At 33.1% G+C, this 24,022-nt stretch overlaps 1 protein-coding gene across 5 annotated transcripts in view; it reads left to right on the forward strand.

Moving 5' to 3' along the window:
• LOC143239967 (EF-hand calcium-binding domain-containing protein 7-like) overlaps positions 1-24,022 on the forward strand; it is a 96,409-nt gene that overhangs the window by 29,573 nt on the left and 42,814 nt on the right. For all 5 annotated transcript variants that reach the window (XM_076481680.1, XM_076481690.1, XM_076481703.1 and 2 more), the window contains 2 exons: positions 2,738-2,939; positions 12,726-12,916. In XM_076481680.1, the coding sequence (XP_076337795.1) occupies positions 2,738-2,939; positions 12,726-12,916 (393 nt within the window). The remainder of the gene's footprint in view (positions 1-2,737; positions 2,940-12,725; positions 12,917-24,022) is intronic.

Below are 24,022 nucleotides of genomic sequence, written 5' to 3' on the forward strand. Positions count from 1 at the left end.
TTGTGGTAACTCACAGGTGTACTTCATTTTCATTCTGGGTGGTTGCTTTCCTACATGATGTTTGTGCACCTACACCAACCTCCTACCCATGCAATGTGGGATTTTAGCCTTTGTATGAGAAGAGGTATATCCATTTTGGAAGTTAACATTTTCAGGCACTGAAAATGTCTTTTCAATAAGTACTTCCCTCCTGTCACACACTTCCCACCCTTCTTACCCACTAAAACTAGTGTTTTTATTCTAGTACCTGCTAATTCTGAAGAGTGATAATTGAGCAGGGGAATAGCAGAAGGGGCTAGTTGCACAATTATAGGTGGCACAGTATTTTTGATTGAGGGTAGTCATATGGTGTACATGTTCAGAAACTGGTGGAAAAGCCATGTACTAAAATTCTTTTAGCAGTGCTTAGAAGACAATCAACAATCAAGATAGCTTTTTTTCTTTGTGTGAGAGAGGTAAGTACCAATCAGAAATATATTATTCAATGCAAGAAAACATTAACTTCTGGCCTATACATTTATGATAACAATTCATAGAAATTAAGACCATTTTTAAAAATTCCTTTACTACTAAAACCAGGAAGAATGCATGATACGCTTGCATGTCACATCCATTTGCTGCATAAGAAAAAAATTACAGACTGAATGTGTGTTTTTATAGATCAATTTACATCTGTTGTTAAGTTACAGTATACCTTATGTGTTTTCATGCTAAATCACACAGTTACAAAATAAGAACAATGATTGATAGTGTTTTTACTAATTATTTGAAATCAGTGTTTCAGCATATCATATTGTGACCTCGTGACTTCAATTTATTTTTATCTGCAGACATCGTGTTCCAAACATTTCACAAAGTTTAACTGAGTTACATTCAAAATTTAATCTAAATACTTTATTACAATGGTATACAAATAAACTTGCCATGAAAACATAGTTAGTAAATCGAATTTGAATATTATATAAGTTTTTAAGTTCTTAATTTTATAAGGAAGTATTTCAAAAACATAATCTCAATCTCACCCTAGTATGAGAATTGTGACATTTGTTCTCTAGGCATCCCCTCTTCAATTAATTTACCACCCCTCAAAGAAGTATGAAATTCAACATAAATTACTTATTATAATATTGTTTTTATGCAAACAAAGTATAATTGTTATAAGCTTCAGTTTTACTTGGTTACAGAGCCATGAATTAGAAAATCAGACCCCACTTATAACTTCTCTTTCACATATTGCCAATGCTGTATGTTCAATACTGTATTATCATACTTATAAGCAATAAAAAACCAGTGTTTTGATCTAACAAGTGATGTATTATGTTGTTTTCTGTACAGAGAATTGTGTATTTCACTTCTAGTTCAAAATGTATTCCTATAGGAAACACATGAAAAAACTTTGCTAAAGTTTTAACAGTGCTTGTTGTGCACTTAAAAAGTAAAACAAAAAATATTGTGGTAGTTATGGGATGTTCTCTGTTTTTTGCATGTTATTATTCTGTGTTCTTGGATACATTATTTCATTCAATAAAACAATATTTAGTGTATTGATATAAAAAAGTAGGTTAATTTTCTTTGAAAACTGACAGGAATGAAAAAAATTAACCTTTTAAGTACAGTTTTTGTTTATTCTTTATTTATTGTTACAAATATAACAAAAGTCTAAAAATGAGAAACTTTTTATGGTTATATAAGGTTACATTAGGTAAAAGAAAGAAAATTAATAATAGAAAATTTTCACAAGTTGCACATATGAGCAACTTTCAAATAGTTCATGCATTGCATAATCAATTTGATGACATAGCTACACACTTGCCAAATGATTTGCAATTTTTGTGGTAGGACTATTAGTTAGCAAATTTTAAAGAGTAGTAAAATAATAAGATTTTGGTATACACAGATGTGTATTGTGGTGAGTTTAAAACTATTTGGGATAAACAAATATAGTTTCATGTTACAATTTGAAGTCATTCTAGAAAAAAAAAGAAAAAGTAATGTAATTTTATTTTGAATTTTTTTCATGATGGTTAAGAGACCAGTCAAACTGACCCCCCCATATAGAGTTAAGATGAGAAAATAACAAATAAAATACAAAGTTTTCATGAAAAAGTTTGAAATTTATTTAGAAGGTTTTATAAATTACACAAAATAAAATTGAAAATTCTTAGGTACAGAAAAATATTTATAATCTTAACATGAAAACTACTTTCCAGCTGGAGCATTAAATGCTTTGAATTCATATATTTATGAAGAAATATTTAATGAAAATTGTGATTGTGTGTCTACAAATTATTTAATGTTTGTTAGAAGCTTAATAATTTTTAGAAAGTTATAGTATCAAAACTCTAAAGGTCAATTTGGGGTCACAGAGTCAACTGATTCAGTTAAGTGCATAATGAGAGTGTTAACACTGCACCAGCATTTTTTTCTGAACATCCCTCATGATACTGGTTTTCATGTTCAACCTGAAACACATTCTGCCAAGGGCACAAGAAATTGAGTTTGTCGGATATGTAGTGTTATAGTGTAAACAAAGTTTTAGTTACTTGTGTTTTAAGTTATATGTATGTAATTCCTAGTATTTGAGAATAAACTGTTATTTCTTTCAGGACAACTTATAACTAGTGAATTTAATTGTTGTCTTTTTTTGGATATATATGTATTTCTATCATTTACTGGCTTGGCATGTTTACAACTTTTTCTGTATATTTTCCTACTTACCACAACTACATAAAACCAGAAAAGAAACAAAATGACTTGCCAAGAAGTTGAAGCAATATTGAATGAGCTTACCCAGTCTAAGGATGGGAACGTAGACTATCTTCGTTTGTGTGCTTCCATTATTTCTGTTGCAAATCAATGCCAGTATGTAGCTGAGGGTAACATTTCATCCATTGAAGCTCAGAAAAGAGTAAACTCAAGGACATTTACACGTAGACCAGGTTAGAGGTTTAATTTTATTTTTGGTAAGAATATAATTTTATTGTGAATGTGCAAAACTCCTAATATTAACAGTATAATCTTGATTTTTGTAGTGCTTCCACTGCCCAGCCATCAAAGCAGTGTGTTGTTGCCAGGGGTAGGGCAAATAGGATGTCACATTGTATCAACAGAAATATTTCATAAAAGTCTCTAGAGGTTATGATTTCATTGTATAGGTCACTGATATTAGGCCACATTCATAATATTGTGTTCAGTCTTCAGCTCCTTATATTAGGAAAGATATTTTATTACTGGAAATGGTTCAGAGAAGGGTTACTATCATTTCTTTAATGTTCTTCTTTTCTACTTGGTTTTGTGAATGGGCCAATATTAGTTTCTTTGTTGCAGGTCAATCACATTTCAGTTTACTCTACTTGCTTCTGTGTTTTGTTCTTGTATTGTCTATGTTATTTCACTTGTTCTCCATTGCTCATCCTCCCTGCCTTGCTTTTTTCCAGAATTGGAACCTCAGCATTGTTTTTATGCTTGTACTCCTCCACCATTTGCCCCATTGTTGTCATGTTTGTTGTATCACTGTTCTTTGCTGTATCTGTTCCTGTTATTATCGACATGTGATCTTGTCTTTCCTGAGTGTTTGCTCTATTTTGTTACATAATTCCTGACTATTTCTTTATGCTGAAGACTTCAGCTGCTGTATGATTGTCTTTACTATTTTTGATTAATTCAAGGTTATTCAAGTTAATAGTGTCATGACTCCCAAAAATAGGTAACTTATTAAAATTAATACCTTCAGTTATTACTATTTTTGATTATTGCAACTTTCCAAGACTCATGAGAAGAATTAATGCATTGCATTTTATGGAATTAATGAACCTAATTATTAATCAATTATAAAATTCCACTACTTGCTCAACTATAGACAATATAGCTTCATGGATATTTGGTGTTTCCATTATATTTATACTTTTTTTGGAAATTATTTTTTGTTCATTATAATAAAATTAAGATATTTCAGGGCTATTGTTTTAGAAAGTGTTGTTTTTTGTAATATTTAATTTTTTATTGTTGTGAAATATAAAGTAAGTTATAGTTTTAACCCTAGTACTCTTAATTAATTTTTGAGCTTGCTAAACAAATTAATTTCATCTGCAAATAAGAATATTATTGTGTTTTATTCAGGGGCATAGATTTTTTACACTCAATGGGGGGGATGATTTTTGCAACCACTTATGTGGACTGTTCAATTTGCAAATTGGTAATCTCTGATTACATGAATCTGAAAGCTGTAAACATGCAGTCACAGAGTAATCTTGTTGCCATGATACTTCAAGGTTTCCATGTAGGTTTGTATAAGTGAGGTGTTGTGAACAGTTTTCAAAATGTTGATAGAATAAAGACAAATGTGTCACAAATTAACTGCCACGTGAATTTATTCCTGCACACTGCACAGTATAAAAGATGGCCATTATACTTTACAAGGTTACTAATAACTCTCTTTGCATTAATTACGTTTTCAAATATCAATAAAATTAGTAATTACCCTTGATAAGTTTATATCTACTGAAAAACTATTCATGTTGTTTGATAAAAATAATTAAAATGTCTTTGTGAACTCTTGAAAATTACACATCAATACAGTGTAGCACATAATTATTCATACTTTTCATTGAAATAAGATTCATTTAGTCCTCTAGTTTACATGTTCCCAAATGTAGACCTCCTTTGTGATGATTTGTTTATGAATTCTTTCATAAGCTCTTCTATATTTATCTTGTCGACCTCATCTTTGTGAGTGTGACAAACTGCCACATGGTTGAAGCAGCACTGAGACATAGTTGACCTTAAACATGTCTTCAACTGTCTTAATGCAGAAAAGCTACATTCACATTTGCAGCTGTATACTGGACATACAAACAAAATTTTCATTTGAAGAAACACTTCACTAAACATCTGCTGGCTTGTTTCATGCATTTTACAGTAAGCATCCTTCGTACCTTTCAGAGATACTGCTTTTGTTGTTCCTTTGAACATGGGCAACTGAAACTCGAGCCATTGTGCAGAGATTTCTGGATAGAAGTTTATAACCAAGTTGTCGAACTTGCTAGATGTGATCATGTTCTCAAGTGCCAGATATTGCCTCAAGTCATTGTTGTCTGCATTGAATCTAGTGGTCAGATGTCCTATGACTGTGTCTACAAATTCAAAATATTGGCTTCTGTAGTAATCTCTAGCTGTTGCAGAATGGTGTGTTGAGCCATCACCTGTGATCCTTTTGTGGGGTCTGCGAATGCATGGTAGTTGGTAGTTCAATAGGCACCAGATCTAGGGAAGTTACTTTTTTCTTAGCTTCATCAAATATTTTGGTGTAATTTTCCTCCGTTCGCAATACTGCAGTTGCTCAACTGTCATTGCAGATGCTTCAATCATGCCAGATACTGTCGCTGATTTTGCTTGGAATGCACGGTTTAGTTCCTCTAATGCAGCTAATGGATGCTGAGCCATCGACAATCCTAAAACTGTCTCTCCTTTGTCAAATCTGTCCAGCAGACCTTGTGCTTTCACTGCTACATCTGATTTTTCATTTGCTAATTATTTTGCATTTTTCCTGATGCTTCTTTTTTCCGTCATATAGCTGGACAGTCACTGGAGTTACATCAAGTGAACCTTCTAGAGATATAGCAAATCTGTGCTGAGAGGAGGATTGGTGTTCGTTGAATTTCTTTTCTGCCTTTTTCCAGTTGCAAAAACCAGTGGATATGAAGGTATACTCCACTGGTCTCTCCAATTTCCCTGTAAAAAGGCCTCTATTTTCCGCCTTGGCAGGGTGAAAGAATATGACTTTTTGAGTCTGATTGTCGAAGTGCAGCCATAGGAACTCATCAAACCACTTGCCCTGGAAGTTGAGATTTTGAGATTTTCTTTCTGTCATGGTATTAGTTATGCATCTGGATGATATGGCTTTCCACATTGTATCTGTGGAGTGTCAGATTTTTCATTACTGCACAAACTTGTTTCACAACTATCTGGTGGTTCATGATGTGCAATAGTTGTGCAAGCATTTTTAGACTTTTCTTCTGATGAACATGGTATTTCCTCTGTATGGCAAGTTGATATTCCTCTGCTTGAGGTTGTTGGATTATCTACATCTGCATTGCCACTTGTAGTACCAGTAATTGGTTTGCAGAAATGTCTAATATCGGAAAGTTTCAGATGCTTGCTTGTCATAATTGAATCTGTTTCCCAGATGACTCAACAGGCTAAAATACAGTCTTTATTGAAAAACTCTAATGTACAATGAATGAAGATAGAACAGAATGGAAGTAGGACTGAACTGTACAATGTATTTAAGTCGAATGAGCGAACCTCACAGTGACTGACGAGCTGACTGACCGCCTGGGCATTGTTGAGACAATAATGTGTGCTAGTTACAACACAAGTAACTGCAAGTTTCTCAAAAAATACTTAAACAATCACAAATATATTATATTCCTGTTAAAGCTCATCAAAAGGCAAACACATTGTGATATAATGTCTATAAGCACGTCTATTAAATAAAAACACCTAAACATAAACTAGCAATACAAATCGAGTAGAGGCTTCAGGCCGTTGAAATTTCTCTTTTTGTGTTCTAATTATACAAGTAAATGTAATATTTTTACTATCTATGGTAAGAGAATATATTGTTCTTTTACCATAAAGCACCAGCACTTTATTAGAGGGTGGTGATAATCTGAAATTTCATGGATTAATGAGGGCCACAAACACAGGTCTAATGAGCCTGTTGTAAAATTGAGGCTCAGACTAAAGGGAGTGGATGGGGGGAGATGTAGAGTGATTCTGGATCCAAGCGGCCCTAACCTGTCATTAACTGTACACTAAACGTACACTATGGTCAGTGGCTTCATCAGCTAAGGTGTTCGACAATAAAACTAGCTAGACATGCATCAGAACAAATGGCATAGGAAAACTGCACAATATACACATAAGATTGATGCAGCTACAAGCTACAAATAGCCTGCTAGATCTAGATCACAGGAGTTTATGCTTGGGAGTAATATTTTCGAATTTCATGCTCTGTTCAATCTGTTGTGATGGAAATTTTACTTAATCTTACACTACGTACAAGACGTAGGTAGATTCTGTGATAGTACTTGCAAGTCTTGCATGTATACATAGGCCTACTGACTGATACTTACGAACTATCTCTTAGATCGAAAAGCTTAGAAGCACGCCTATATTAAAGATGTACATTTTGGCTACTGAAAAAGCCTACATCTAGACCTAATTATGTAATTTGATTGGTAAGAACACAAGAATCACAAGAACAAACACATAATTTGTAGGCCTATGATGCAATAAAACAATTCAACAGACCAAACTGTATGTACCATACCCCTACCTAAAATGAAGGGGATGTATCCCCCCAGGATCTAAGCCCCTGGTTTTATTAATTCTGACCCATGTTATCACCAATTAAGAATAGTGCCTTCTATTTTAAGTGAATACTCGTTTGATATAGAGAGAGTTTTAATTACAATTATATAATTTCTTGACCTTCCTAAACTTGATGTAAATCATATTGTCACATTTAAATTTATTCATGCGAGTTAGTTACAGGTTAACCTATGTACTCTTTTGTTTCTAACTACTGGATTATTTGTGATAATTATCTTTCTGTTTTTCTTCACCTTGTTTTGATCTTTTAAAAGTAATTTTTGAAATACCTTTGATTTCATATAGCAGACCTTCTCCAAAAATTCATCAATTTGCAAAAAAAACAAACCATTTTTTTGTGTGGAAAAATATGTTGCTACAAATTTCTTTAAAATTTATATAAACATTTGATATTAGGCAAATGAATCACTAATATTGGCTAAATACAAATCCACCCTATAGTCACCAGTATTTTTGTTTTTAAAATATACAATAAACCTTTAGTGATCTTTGGTAAATTAAATAAGTTGATCACTAATCAATGAAAATATGTTTTACTATTATAAGTAATTATAATACTGTTTTTATTGAAAGCATACCACGATTGTAATTAAGTAGCCAGTTAACCAATTTATTTATGTGTATTTTTAGAATAAGCTAACCAAAAATATAAAAATAACATAGATGATAAATTTAAATCATCAAAATATTTTGCAGTTGCCTGTCATACTTACTAGACTTATTTGATTTGATTTGTTGAAAATAAAATAAACTTCATGTTTACAAATATTCCATCTTAGTAAAAAATAAAAACAATGTAGTTTTAAACAAAGAACCAAACATAAAAAAAACATAAGGAATCTTCATTTCTCTGTTTCATACCACTTTAACTTTGACTTGTTTGGAAAACTCCTTAGTTTTCATTACTGGTTTGTCATATCACTCGGCAAGTTGTGACTTGAACAAATGTATTTACTTAAGCCACTTTGATTACACATTTATAAAGATCATCACAATAGCTCTGTGATATTTTAAACTAATCTTTTGCACCTGTAATGATTTAAGGTTGCCATAGTAAAGGGGTTGGATACTTATGTAACTGAGAATATTATAACATACTTTGGAAATTTACCTTACATAATATCAGCATTTTTTTAGACTTAGTTTGAATTGGATTGTTTAGATTCTAAATGTAATGTCCCATATGAAAGTTTAATGACTCAGACAACAGCATGGAAGTTTTTCAGGGGGGGATGAATACTTTTCCAAGGCACTAAATGTATCTTTAGATTTTTCAAAGTTAGGTTCCTGACTGTGAATAAACAACACACTTCTAAATGAGTCACTGAATATATTCAATGCTGCTTTCTTATGATGCACAATATACAAGTTGGGCAATTAAATTAATTACTAATGACCAGCAATAACGTTAATCAGTGACAGTTAAACTAATTAATCAAAATTATGTTTATATCAGCTGTTGAAATCAGTGTATCCAGTTATTAATGTTTTTCATTATTCCACTATACATGTTAGTTGTTAAGCAAAAAGTATATAATTGATAGCTGGGAGTTCCTTGTTGTTTAAGGATCTTGGATACAATTCCTATTGGCACTAAATTTGCTAATTTGATTCCCAAGAAAGCCTGGACTGATCCTTCATTTGTTTTATAATTTTTGCTTTATGCAATCCATAATCACATTTAGACAAGTTTTTAAATTTAAAGTCATTGGTTTAGAGAGACCAGTATCAGATATGTTTTTTTATAAATTTGTTGATCAGTTACATTTAGTACCTTTTGTTCATGTATATATTGTTTGATATTTTTTTTAGATAACAATGTATTTATGCCTTAGAGTTTCTGACTTCATGCATTGTTTGTAAATCTAAGTATTCTATTAACTTTTGCCATGTTTCTGATAATTTTTCAGAATTCTGTAAGATTCCAAATGATGATTGATCATAGTTAGATAACAGCATAGGTACAAATTATTTTGTAGAATTAATTTTATTAATATAGTGTGTGTCACGCTTTCACAATTAGATTTATGTGTTTCATTTCTGCATTTCATAACTTTAATGAAGATGGAGTTCATTTAATGAATAATCACATTTTGGATATGCGCTGTCAGTCTGAAGATGTGAAAGGATGTTTGTCAATTCCATTTTAAGTTACCATTTAACTTAACATCATATAACTGTAAGTTAACACAACAATTTGATTTATTAATCTTTGTACAATATATCTTTTAAAAAATTTAAATAATATATTAATAACCATTCTTTATTGTATTTTTTATGAAATAAAATTTTAAAAAGTTATTGTGTGGTGAATTTCTTTTTAGTTTTAAATTTAGAAAAATAAACTACTTTTACCCTTTAAATAATAGAAAACATTTCATCCAATGTTTTACTATTGTGGCTGAACAAGGGCAAGAAGTAGAAAAAAAGTGATTAATTTGAAAATATGTGTTAGCTTTATTTTACTTATCACATACACATGCATATAGTTTGTTGTAACCAAAATAAAAAAATGGTGCAAAATTTAATCCCAGGGTACAGGCTATAATGTGGGAAATAAAATGTATCCTAGGTTTTGGAGGTGACTGAAGAAGTATGACCAACATTGAGGTGGGGATATACCATATATCAGTCTTAACCTCCATTTGTCAGTCTCACAAAAAAAGAAATAAAATAAAGGAATGGCAATAGAAATAAATTTTTTTATACAGAGGAGCAAACAATGTTTTAACCTTCTTTGGTCATCATCAGGTTTACAAAGAAAGAAAGAGGTAACTGACCAGAAGCTGATCACATGTTTGAAAGGGGTTGTGTAACTGAGTGTCGGAATGTAGAGGGCATACTTAGATGATTGAATATATAATTTTATATTATTTATTTTATTATTATTATTTATTATATTATTTTTAATATAGGTATAAAGGTGTTCCTTTGTATTGGTTTATTTTGGGCTTGAGTTGTTGTATAAGTAAGGCTTCTTAATTTTGCATTTGTTTATGTTTGTTTCTTTATTTACTATTTGAGTGTTTTCTGTGGTTATGTTGTGTTTATTTGACTTGCAGTGTTCGAAAACGTGTGAAGGTGACTTTATATGTTCTTTGAATCTGGTTTCCATTTTTCTACTTGTTTCTCCAATATAGAAGTCGTGGCAGTTATCACATTGTATTTTATAAATAATGTTGATGTGGTGTTTGTCAGTGTAGTTTTTACATAGTATAGACCTCAGTTTTGTGCCTGGTTTTTGAATAAATTTGGTATTAACTGGAATGTCATATTTTGTTACTAGTTTTTGCCAAATGATGGTTATTTTTCTGCTGATATCGGGAATATATGGTATGAGCAGAATATGGTTGCATGATTTTTTTCATTCATGAGATATATTTGCTTTTGTTGGTTGATTTTGCTTTCTGTCTAGGTGTGTGCATATAATATTTTCTGTGGTTTGTGGAGGAAACTTACTGATGTTGATAAAGCATTGTTTTATTTTGTCTAATTCATCATTAATTTTATCTGGTGAGCATAGTTTTACAGCTGTGTTTATTTGGTTTCTTAGTATGTTGAGTTTTTGTTTTGTTTCATGTACCGAGTCCCAAGGAATGTATAGTCTGGTATGGGTGATTTTTCGGTGGATTTCTGTTTTAACGTATGTGTCGGTTCTTGTAATTTTGAGGTTAAGAAATGATATTTGATTGATTTCTTCTTGTTCACATGTGAAGTTGATGTTGGGATGTATAGAGTTAATGTGATTGAAAAAATTAAGTGTGTGTTCTGTAGATCTGAATCCCGCAACCGTGTCATCTACATATCTGTACCAGTATAGTGGTGGATGTAATGCTGTGTCAATTGCTTGTGTTTCAACTTGTGTCATAAAAATATTGACTAGAATTGGTGATACTGGGTTGCCTGTGATTAGGCCATTTGTTTGTATATAGTTGTGGTTGTTGAACATGAAGTTTGTCTTCATCATGGTGAATTCTATGAGGGTTGCTAATTGGTTGCTGGGAATATCTATAGATGGGTTAGGGTCTTGGATATAGAGTTCCAAGGCTATCTTGCAGGCTTCAGCAGTTGGAACTTCTGTAAGGAGGGATATAACATCGAAACTGGCCATTAAGGCTTTATGATTAAGTTGATTAAGATTAGACTTGAAATTAAAAGAGTCTGATGAATGAGCTGGCTGATGTTACTTATTTGAAGAATGCCCATGCTATGTATTTACCAAGATTGTAATTAAATGATTCATATGTGGACATTATTGGTCATAGTGGATAATCTGCCTTATGAGGTTTGGGGATGCCGTATATTTGTGGTGTGCGTGAGTTGGTTTTGTGTAGGTAGGAATAAAGTGTTCGTGAAAATGTGTTGACTTTTTCATTTTTAGTAGTATTTTGTTTAGTTGCGTTTCGTGTGTCTTCATTAGATTTGTGTGTAGTAGTTTAAATTTGTAAGTGTCTGATAGGATGTAAGATATCTGTTTAAAGTAGTGCCAAGATGTTAAATGATCTTATTCACAACTAAAAATAGTTATCAGAATTTTTTAATAAAGTTTCTTTAATTTTTTATTTACATTTATTTAATACATTCTTATCTTTATTACAGAATATATTAATAATTTTATTTATAGTTTATTAAATCCATTCTGTATGGTTTTTTGTATTAGTATTTCAACATTACTGATAAAATATTGTAATTTATTACAGATTTTACAAAATCTGAATAATTGTGAAGCTATAATGATTGTAACAGAAGGATATGGTACATTACTATTAAAATAGGGTAAACCACATATAGGAAAAGCAAATTATTTTCTTTTAACCTTATTTTAATTTCTAAATCTAAATAATGTACTTCTGTATTAGCTATCGAAGTATTTTAAGTTTCTAATTCTACTGGATAAATAGTGTTAGTAACATTATTTATTTCAGGATATTTTATACTAATTACATCATCTATATATCTGTAAGTTAAAATAAAAACATCTGAGTTTAGTAGTTTTCAATAAACCTGCCCTCATGAAAGTAAAGATATAAATTTAGTATACAAGTAGAGTAGTTAGTCCCCATTGGAACTCCTATTAGTTGTTTAGGAACCTGGTTATTGAATAACATATAATTATTGTAAATACAGAAACTTGATATAACTTTTATGTTTTTGGAGCTAAATTTTTTTGTCCAGTTCTATGAAAGGATAACACAACTGTTTTATTAATGAATGTTTTGTTTTATTTAACTCTTCAGTATTAATATTCTCTTGACATATATATATATATTTGTTGAATACTTGTATGTTTTATAAATAACAGAAAATTATAAATTTATAATTATTCACAGAATCAAGTCGTTCTAAACGTGCATTGGATAAAAGTGATTCACCAGATAGTCAATGCCTTTCACCATACAAGAGTGATTCAGATGACAGGTTAGAGTTTCTATCACCCCAAGAAAGTTATCAGGATAGTCTGTGTCTTTCGTCAAGCCAGAATGATTGTCGGGATACTCCAGTACTTCTGCTAAATCACCAGGTACAATTTTACTCAAATTTCTCATTTGGGTCAAGTTGTTTTCAGTGTAATATTAATTTATAGTATTTTTTTATCTAAAAGTTAAATGTGTTTTAAGAATATCATAGAAAGAGAATTTAAATATTTTTTAATCATCTCAGTTCCAAATGAGTCAATTTAACTTAATTTAACTATATGATATATATTTATTATTATGAAGGCTGTTGGTATTAACTTTAAAAATTTGTCATTCTTCTTGGAATTTAATTTCTCTTTTAGAATTACATGTTTTAAATGCTCAGCTCCATAAATAAATTTACCAAAAGTTGTCAAACATATATCTCGATACAGTATATCACCTTCACTCATATAAATAGCTATTCTTGTTCTTTGCTAAACTCTATATGCAAAATATTTTTTATGCATCATGTCACAAGCCTTCTTTATTAGAATTAACTGACTCCAGTGCATAATTCTAGCAAGTCATCATGCATCACCCTTCACCAATAAGAGTGCAACATAAAAATGGAATTCTCATGATGCATGTGACTTTCTGTATTCAGTTTTACAGAACTGTCACTTCTTTATCTTTTGTTAGCATATTCCATATAAATTTGATTATCTTGTTTGTAATAACCTCGAAACTTTTTGTGATAAGCCTCTGCTACTAACTCATATACTTTGAGAATAGCTATTTTAACCTTATCATAATTGGTGCAATCTTCTAGTGAAAGAGCAGCATAAACTTCTTGGGCTTTACCAGTCAAAGCAATTTATAACAATAATAACCATTTTTGGTGGGCCATTCCATGGTTTGGGCAACTTTTTCAAAATATTGGAAGTATTTATCATCTTCATTTTCATTAAATGTTGATACTTTACTATATTAATCAGTTCAAAGCTGTCATTTTGTCTTAGTTGATCAGAATCGAATTTCCATTTCATTCAGCCTAATTTCTTTTCGGCTTCAATACAGGCTTATTCAGCCTTGAGATGTTTACTTTCTCATTCTGCTTAGAAATGGGCTTCCTCTTTCTAGGCTTCAATGTGGGCTTATTCAAGCTTGATTTTTTTTAGTTTTATTTGGATTTCTTAATTATATTTATTGCTAAACTCTGGTTGACTAGTGGAGACACTAGAATATTCCCCTAATGCTTCCTTAGACAAGAAATCATCATCGACTAATATTTCAACAATACACTTTTTAGTTTATTTTTTCTCAGTTGATTTTTTTAACTTCTAACATTTTAGCAATTTCAAGAAATTATCTTTAATATTTTCGTAATTGTTTGAGGAAGAATGATTCAAAAAAACTTTGATAATCAGACATGATCAAATCTTGTTGGCACTGATAAATATAAATTGAATTAAGATAAGAAATTTAATTTTGAATGGATTTTGCATCTGAATCAGATCTTAGACACAAGCCCCCAACTTATTATTTTTTACAATTTATTTCAGATGATTCTCTAATTTATCATGTTATTTATGTTACATATTAGTATTTCAGATAACTGAAAATTTGAATTTGAATATAGAAGCCTAATTAAGTGTTAATATGCATCAGATTTATGATATTTGCCAACAAGATTGATACACACAATTTTCTTTCTTAATACAAAGTTATTTTAATATACAAACAACAGTGCAATTTATAATAACAGTTATTACAAATAGTATTTTATATACAACAGTTTTACAAACTTACAGACAATACTAGATCTTATGTGTGATCTATAACTGAATATTTTATCAACATTTCAGATCCATAACGAGCAAATTAATTCTGAGTTTATATTGTCTTCCTTGCTTAAGCTGGTTAGCTCAGTTGGTCTAATGCCATATGTAAGCTGACTTCTACAGAAGAAATTTAATTTCCTCATAGAAACACTGTTGTCCAAAGTTGATTCACTGAAGTGAAATCGTTTGTAATGTTCAAAATATGTAAATGTTCCTGGTCAAATTCTATAGATTTTGATTAAAAGGTGTTAATCAGAATTATAGCTCCTAAGGCCTACAGCATACTGACTGTCTTTTTACACATTGGTTTATATAGTTTAAGGTGATATTCCAGAACATTCAACAATGTTTGAAAACTCACAAGACTTTTTTTTAAAACAAAGAATCTTCTACAAGTTTAGAGAACAGACGGGACTTGTGTAATACATAGGTAACAATTTACTTTACATGCATAAAAAAAATACTGTACTAAAACAAATATTGGTATTAAAATAAACATATAGTGGTAAATTTGTGAGAGGTTACATTTCCAAAGTGTAAATGTACTGGTTTTTGCTTTGTGCTAATATTTTTAATTTATGAGAGCATAACTGTATTCGTCAATGTTACATAAGCAAGCTCATATCTAGAGTAGGGTAGTTTAGTTGGTTTGGACCTCAGTATTTTTGTCCGTTAATAACTGTTCTTTAATGTTGTACAAACAAGTGCACATCTAGATAAGGGGACCTGGCCCTTCGTCATTTCTTGAGGACAAATTTATCTTATTTTTTAAATGTTGTATAAGTAGGCATAGATCAAGAGGAGAGGGCTATACATATAAACATTTATGGTTCATCATTACCATTTCTGGGTATAATCTTTCTGTAATTTCCAATAAAATCATGACTAGTATTCCTTATAAACCCACAGATGCTCACAACTATTTACATTTCTGATTCATGTCATACAGTACATATGAAAAATAACATTCCAAGGTTACAAATATTAATGTACTGTACCTGATGATTCTCAATGTTAGTGCCATAGAACTGGAATCCTTTTTCTCTGATCGTAACTACCCCAACAGATCTTGTAAAAATCTTGCAACTCTCTTGTAAACTAAGACCACATTTTCTCTTTGTCTCTCACGTAAGCAAACTCTAAACGCTCCTGTACCAAACATCTGTTGTTCTCACATGCCATGCACCTGAACATCAAACATAACAGATTATTTTTCCAAATGATTTTCATATTTAGTAGAAGTATTACATCTAGTCATGATTCAAATATCAGTCCTTGCAGAGGTCCAGACAAAAAATCTTGAATTCTACACTCTAAACTGGATGGGGTTGCAGATAGTGTTACTTAAAGAGTTATATTTGTTTCTTGTTTAATGTGAGTAGTGTTGTGTACTTCACGTGCAATACTTATGTAAGTTTTTTCTTTCTAGAATTACTTCAAATTGTAACATGAAACTACATTTGTTTAATCTAAATAGCTTTAAACACATAACAGTATACATCTGTTTATACTTATATATTTTATTGTTTTATTGCCTTTTGGGCTGTCTATCTGCTATTCACATAGTTGTAAGTTATAAATAACTTGGCAGACATGCAGCTCACATTAAGCTATTGAACTACATTATGCACAAGTTGCTTGTGAGCATACTGAGTGAAATATTGTTATTACGTTATCATTATTTAATTTACCCACTCTAACCTTAACCAACCTAAAAATTTTACTATTTTACATTTGATTTACTTTTATAATAATTAATAAAGGGTACACATGAAAATGAAAAACAAAAATAAAGTACTTATCTGGGTCTTCTTTTTTATTGCTTTCAACTCCTGATAACATTTAAAACCTCACCTTTTTACACTAAATAATGTTTTGTTTAGTTAAATAATGCACCAAAGAATACAGAATAGTAATATGCAAAAAATAAACATTATCCTATAACTTCACCATTTTTGGCTTCCTAACTATGCAACAAGATTGCTAAAAATTAATCTAAGCTCATCACTGTATTTAAGAATAAAACTTGAAATGAAAGTGAAACAGACAATTTTCTGTACAGAAAACAAAATAATATGATACATCATTTTATTAAATAACACCTTGGCTCTCTGTTGGTTATAAATAATAAGGTATTGAACAGCAGAGATAGGTATTGACAATTTATCAATGGGAGGATATGACAGGTGGGTGTGGCAAGAAGCATCTAATATTTAGTTTGATGACTCTGTAAGCAAATAAGATTGAAGGCTATAAAATTATGCTTTGTCTGAGAGATGATAATATTATAAGGAGTAATTTATGTTAAATTTTATACTTCTTAAAGAGGTGGTAAAAATTAGAGTGAGGGTAGATGTCTACAGAGAAAATATCACAATACTAGGGAAAATTCAGGATTAAAAAATATTACCTTATAACAGTAAGAAACTAAAACCTATATACTTTTAAAATATGGATTATTAGTTGTTTCTTACGCTATACATATTGCTATGTCTTGAAATAAAAAGTGGTTTAATTAAATTTTGAATGTAATTCACTACAAATCTTGTGACATGTGAAGAAAAATATGCTTGTGGAGAGAGGGTTATAATAGTAATAATTAATTAAAAATTACAAAATTAAACTCATGTATATGTTGTCAGAAGTTGCCAGCAACACGAAATAAGGAAAGAAAAATATTCTAAAGTGTAATACAAAAATTCAAAGTTGAGACATAATAAAATGACAAAAAACTATATAGTTCTACATCCACGTGGGTAAAACCTGCTATTAAAGTAAAGGTGAAAACATTTGAAATTCTTAGAGAGCCAACTTGAGATGCTTGAACCAGTAATGTTTTGAACCAAACTATGTATTCAGTCTGTAACCAATTATGGGAAAATAGTTGTCCAGTAATAAAATCAAATAAAGAATAAACATCAGTCACTCATAGACCTATTCTGTATAATTCTGAAAACTAAATAAAAGTACTCTCATCCCCAACCATACATACATAAAAACAGCCTATGCCTCTCACTTGAGTGTAAAATGAAAAGAAAGGTACCATGTAATCTATCATGAGAATAATATTAATTAAAATATTATATACTTAAAAAACGTTTAAGCATGTGTTGGCAGACCTAAGTATTCTTCAATTACTTATAAATTTATCTCTTCTGTCCATTTTACTGGCTTTAGAATGTAAAATATGTAAATTTATAACAAACGTAAGCACATAATAACAGCATTTCTGATGAGATCTTTTACCTCTCTACACAGATTAGCTATTTTCCTTTAGAAGTCTTGTTTTTTGTCTGAGAGACCAGTATGCCACTACACACATGAAACACCCACTTAAATTTCAAATGAGATGGCACTACTGTGTGATGACATATCACAAAGCCAAACCTTCCACCAATTGGAGTGCAACACACTTCCTTTAGCAAATGATTCCTCTACATTCACATATGAAAATCCATATTCTTTTTCTGGCACAGTTGTGCAAAGGCATGTTTGGTTTCGATGAGGGTGGTTAAAGTATTTTACTTCAACAACTATAGTTTTATTTTCAGCTTTTCAATATGAATTCACATATTAATGTGAATTCTTTTTGTTTTGTGCAGGAGTGTGAACAAAGTTCACTTACAATTATATCCAGTTTTGCTTATTCAGACTGTGACAAACATTGTCCAAAGTATTGTGGTTTCCATGTTGTTTTCAGGACCCTCTTATTCCATTCCTGGAACACATTTCTCTTCGTGGAAATTTTAATACTTCTGTACCTAGTGAATAACTTTTGAATTTTCCCACCTACATTACGTATACCTTATGCCCATGGTTTCCTTTATTCTCCCTGACATATTCTTTGGGTACAAATTCCCTCCTGTTGTTTTATACCTTGTTATACTGCCTTCCCAGGTAACACATAGAAGTTACTGTTTAGATATGGCTTCTTCCTCCTTAACTTGTACCACATAGAATATAATGTTTATTAATAATTACTTATTCCTTAACATGTACCACTTAATATATTATATTTAGTCATATTTACCTTCTTGTCAGCATATCACATGTAGATATTAATATTTCGTTCTGGTTGATTATTCCTTAACACATCCCCCTCGGTGTGGATCCCTGTATGTGGTGAGGGGACCTTTCAGGGAAGGTTCTGTTTTTTCAGTTTACCTCCTTTGGGATTTAAACATCCACCCACATGGGGACCTGTGAAAGGGAGTTGAGGATTCTGGTGGATGAAGGGTCCAACCCTAACACACCACTTTGGTCTAGAATTTCTCTAAACGGGCAGCCTTGGGGTGGCTTTCCTTCGATAAATTGGCTGGTTGACTTGGGAAAGGGTCAACCAAGTACCAGTATTGGATATTCTTAACAGGTGTTGTGGACAATGTATCTGATGCTGGTGTTTGGGTATAGTGCACATGAAACCCTGGTGTTACTGCAGTGTCCTTGTTTGACATTGTAAATTTCCTTTATTTATTATGGATCCTCCAAGTAAAAACTTAAATAAAATAGTGAAAAAACAGTCAATAGGTAAACGACCACATCTTGAAGATTCTGAGCACCAATCTTCAACATCTCTAATGCCTGTAAATACCTCACTTTCTTATCCTACATTCTCTTTCAAACAAACTTTTAGGGCATATATCTCCCTTTTTCATTCAGAAGGAATAGATGGACTTGCTGGCTTTTTAAAGTCAGTAAAGAAGTTTTGATCTGGTGACATATTGATGGAAATATCCACATTTCAACACAGTGAACTTCTCTTGCATTCAGAGGCAATTGGGGATATACCTATTGAGGTTACACCTCATGCTACTTTGAATTCATCTCAAGGAGTTACTGTTGAGAGGAATTTGAAGAACATCCTCGAGTCAGAGATTTTCGCTGATTTCTCCACTCAATGAGTTTTGCAGTGAGGCGTATCTCCACTCACAAATATGGAATTACGATGTCAACCAATATTCTCATTCTGACATTTACATCACCATGTTTACCTGCCACAATCAAACTAGGTTATCTTAATTGCAGGGTATGGCCATACATGCCAAACCCTCTGTGATGTTTCCAGTGTCAGCGGTTTAGTGACTCAAAGACGTCAAGTTGTTGTTCCTTGACATATGCTTGTTGCGGTGGCAAGGATCATAATGCCAGTGAGTGTGAAACAGATCCTCATTGTGTCAGTTGCAATGGTTCTCACCCATCCTAATTTTGTTCTTGCCCTAAATAGTTGGAAGAAAAAGAGGTGCAGCAATTGAAAATGATTCATAACTTTACTTATCCTGAGACTCAAAAGTTGCTGTCCACCACTTCATCTTGGACATATGCTGCTGCACTTTGTTCCACAACTACAGTGGGAGTGTAAACAGATCTCTCTGTGCCTCCAAAAGAATCGATTTCAAAACAAATGAAAAGTCTTTTGACTTCAATGGTTAAAATAGTTGATGAATCAACTTCAACACCCATCTCTGTCCCTTACATACATTCCAACAAATCCCAAGATCCACTTCCTTTGATTCCAGGTACAGGCATTTCCTTGGATACATCTCCCTCTCCCACCCCAAGATGAAACACAATCATTCATTCATTCATGTCCTCAGTTGCTGAAATTCTCTTCCAACAGTAAAGACCTGCCCAATTGACCCTCGAGTAAAGACAGTAAAAAAAAAAGACGTGTCATAAACAAAAAAGGTTTTCCACTCAGTTTGCCTACACATAAGTCAAAATGGCCACCTTGATACAATGGAAGTGTCAAGGTTTACGTTCTAATCTGGATGGCATCAAAACACTGTTTGCTTCCTACCATCCTGTATGTCTTTCCTTACAGGAAGCATTTCTGACACCTGCTGATACAGTCACCTTTTAGCAGTTTTCTTTGTACAGAAATGACAGGCTGTGTGATGGACGAGTGGGGTGGCACTATTGGTTGATCAGCATGTGCCCACCCTGTCTTTGCCACTCGACACACCCTTGGAGGCAATAGCCATCCATGTTTCCTTGGGTCATACTATCACTGTTTGTTCTCTCTACCTGTCACTTGGAGAAACATGTGATCAAGCAGACCTTGATGCTCTCATTGAACAGTTTCCGTCTCCCTTTTTAATCCTGAGGGACTTTAATAGACATCATCCCCTCTGGGGAAGTGCTGATATTGATAGGAGGGGTCGCTCTGTTGAGTGTATGCTCTCTGATCACAACCATTCTCTTTTCAATACTGGTTCTTCTACTTATTTTCATGCACTTAGTCTGTTCTTTACTGCTATTGATCTCTCAGTTTGCTCCCCTTCACTATTCATTTTTCATGGAAGGTTGACAATAATCCATGAGGCAATGATAATTTTTCTTTAATTTTAAGAGAGACTGGCCGTGGTCAATGTCACACAACCTGCATGCTCCAGTGGAAGCTGGATCACACAAACTGGCCCTCTTTCACTGCTCTTGCAGAATGTGATCCTGCCATCGTCTGTAAGCCATCAATAGACGACTGTGTGGCAGCAGTATCTGACTGTATTATACAAGCAGCTGCTCAGTGTATTTTTAAAACCTTGACACGTTTTCTATGATATCCTTATCCGTTGTGGAATCCTGCCTGCCACATAGCAAAGAAGGCTCAAAAACAGGCCTGGGATACTTTCTGTAGATATCCCACACTTTCCAACTGCATCGCTTTCCAGCAGGCCCATGCACGTGCTCAGTGGGTAAGACGTGAAAGTCAAAATGAATCTTGGATTAAGTTCACAACCAGCATATCTTCTACCACCAGTTCCAAAGTCATATGGGACAAGATTTGAAAGGTCAGTGGGCAATACTATTCTGTCCCCCTCTCGATCTTGCTCTCTTATGGTGAGGAAGTAGCTGATACCCAGAGCATTGCCAATGCTCTAGGTCAGGGGTTCTTAACCAGGGGTGCCCGCACCCCTAGGGGGTGCGAAGATGATTTCCAAGGGGTGTGAGGATGCCCATGAATAATTAAAGCAAATCTATATTTTTACATAAGAGTATGCTTTATATTTCTCCTAAGAAGAAACATTTTTGCTTCAGCAGTGTTCCAAGATAAAGTTAAACCTAAACCTGATTTCCTAATGAAGTGGTAAAGTTGCATCAGATTCCAATACAGGGTAAACAAACGGGTATGTCGTTTGGATGGACGAGGAAGGGACGCGTACAGGACACGTGCGCAACACGGAGAGAGAGGGAGGTTATCATCACGTCTCAGTCCACACCACCCATCCGTGCCATCAACACGTGAGTTATGGTCTCCCTGTTTCAATGTTATTTTTTTTTCTGATGCATAACAGTAGGGTGGAAGATTGGTTATGTATTATTTCAGATTTTGCTTTCTACACATTTATTTAAATGAGCGATGGGTTGTTTACATAACACATCATCACTGTAGCAGTGTAGCCGTTACAATATTTTCATAGAATGTATTGTCATGCCTACAAATCTACTGATTAAACCAGGTATTTCAGTCTCTCCATCACATATTTTAGAGATAATTCATAAAAAAAAAAGAAAACACCTACACATGAATGTGTTTCTTTTCCAGATTTGTCTGCAGTATGTCGAAGAAACAAAAGTGGAATGACGAATATGTCAAGTTTGGTTTCACCTGTACTACAGAGAAGGATGGGACACAACGTCCACAGTGTATCTTGTGCAGCACACTCTTCTCCAATGCGAACTTGAAGCCATCAAAGCTTGATGAACATTTCAAGAACAAACATGGTGGCAGGGATGCAGGAAATGACATTGTGACATTAAGGGTGAAAAGAGCTAGGTTTGATCAGGTTGGCACATTGCCGACTTATGGATTTTCGCCAACAGAGAAACCTTTACTGCGTGCTTCTTATGAAGTTGCATACCAGATTGCTAACTCAAAGAAACCCCATACAATTGGTGAGGAACTGATCAAGCCATGTGCCCTTGAAATGGCAAAGATTGTTATCGGCAAGGAAGCTGAGAAGAAACTCCAACAAGTGTCTTTGTCAAATGATGTAATCCATAACCGAATCATCGACATGAGTGTTGACATCCTGGAACAAGTTGTAGCTGACATCAAGGCTAGTCCAGTTAAGATTAGCCTACAAGTGGATGAATCAACAGATGTATCCAACTGTTGTCAGCTATTGGCAGTAGTTCGTTACGTGAAGGAGAAAAAAGTGGAAGAAAGTTTCCTTTTCTGTCAGTCCTTAAAGACAACTGCACAAGCTATAGATGTGCTTAACAAAATACAAGAATTTTTCTCAAGAAACGAACTTCATCTTGACAAAATTGGTTCAATATGTACAGATGGTGCACCAGCAATGCTGGGCAATCGTTCTGGGTTTGCTGCATTAATGAGGAAAGAAGTTCCTAATCTGAAAATCACTCACTGCTTTCTTCATCGTCACTCTCTTGCAGCAAAGACATTGCCCCCAGATCTCAAGAAAACTCTGGATATTTGTGTCAAGGTTGTAAACTTTATTTGCAGCCAAGCTTTGAATCATCGATTGTTTCAGTCACTTTGTGAGGAAATGGGTCAGGAACACACTGTTCTTTTGTACCACACTGAAGTGAGGTGGTTGTCACGCGGTCGTGTGCTGTTTCGTGTGTTTGAACTGAGAGGAGAAATTCATCAGTTTCTCCGTGAAAGGGTACAAGAACTGGCTATATATTTCAAAGAACCTAGTTTTGTTCAGATGCTTGCCTATTTGGCTGATGTGTTTTTAGCTCTCAATGAACTCAATCTCTCTCTGGAAGGAAGGGGACTCAACATTGTGACTGCAAGCACGAAATTGGCTGCATTCAAAGAAAAACTTGTCTTGTGGATAAAGCGTGTGAAGATGGGGAATTTGGCAAATTTCCCCTGCCTGGAAGAGACAGTCACAGAAAATTCTACCCTGCATCCAGACTTTGTTGCAAAAGTTGTTGAACATATGCAGATGCTGCGTACTTCATTTGAGGGTTACTTCTCGTGTGGAGAGCTGCAAACCTATGACAACTGGATCCTGAATCCTTTCATGCAGAATTTGGAAGATGTCAGCGGCATCAAGGAAGATCTCATCGACCTTAGACACAATCGTGAAATCCAAATGGAGTTCACCAATAGTCAACTGGAACACTTCTGGGCTTCTCAGCTGGAAGCATACCCTGCATTAGCAAAGAAAGCTCTTGAAGTGCTGGTACCATTTGCAACTACTTACTTGTGTGAACAAGGATTTTCTTGTCTACTTCACATCCAAACAAAATGCAGAAATTGGCTGAATTCTGAACATGACATGCGAGTGGCACTCAGTACAAAGACGCCAAGATTTGATGCAGATCATAGAGAAAAAAACAGCAGCAACGAAGTCACTAAGTTTACTGTGCATTACAGGCTAAATAAAACATCATTAACAAAATTGAAATTAA

This window comes from Tachypleus tridentatus, chromosome 2 (genome assembly GCF_004210375.1).
Source record: "Tachypleus tridentatus isolate NWPU-2018 chromosome 2, ASM421037v1, whole genome shotgun sequence".
Lineage (NCBI taxonomy): Eukaryota > Metazoa > Arthropoda > Merostomata > Xiphosura > Limulidae > Tachypleus > Tachypleus tridentatus.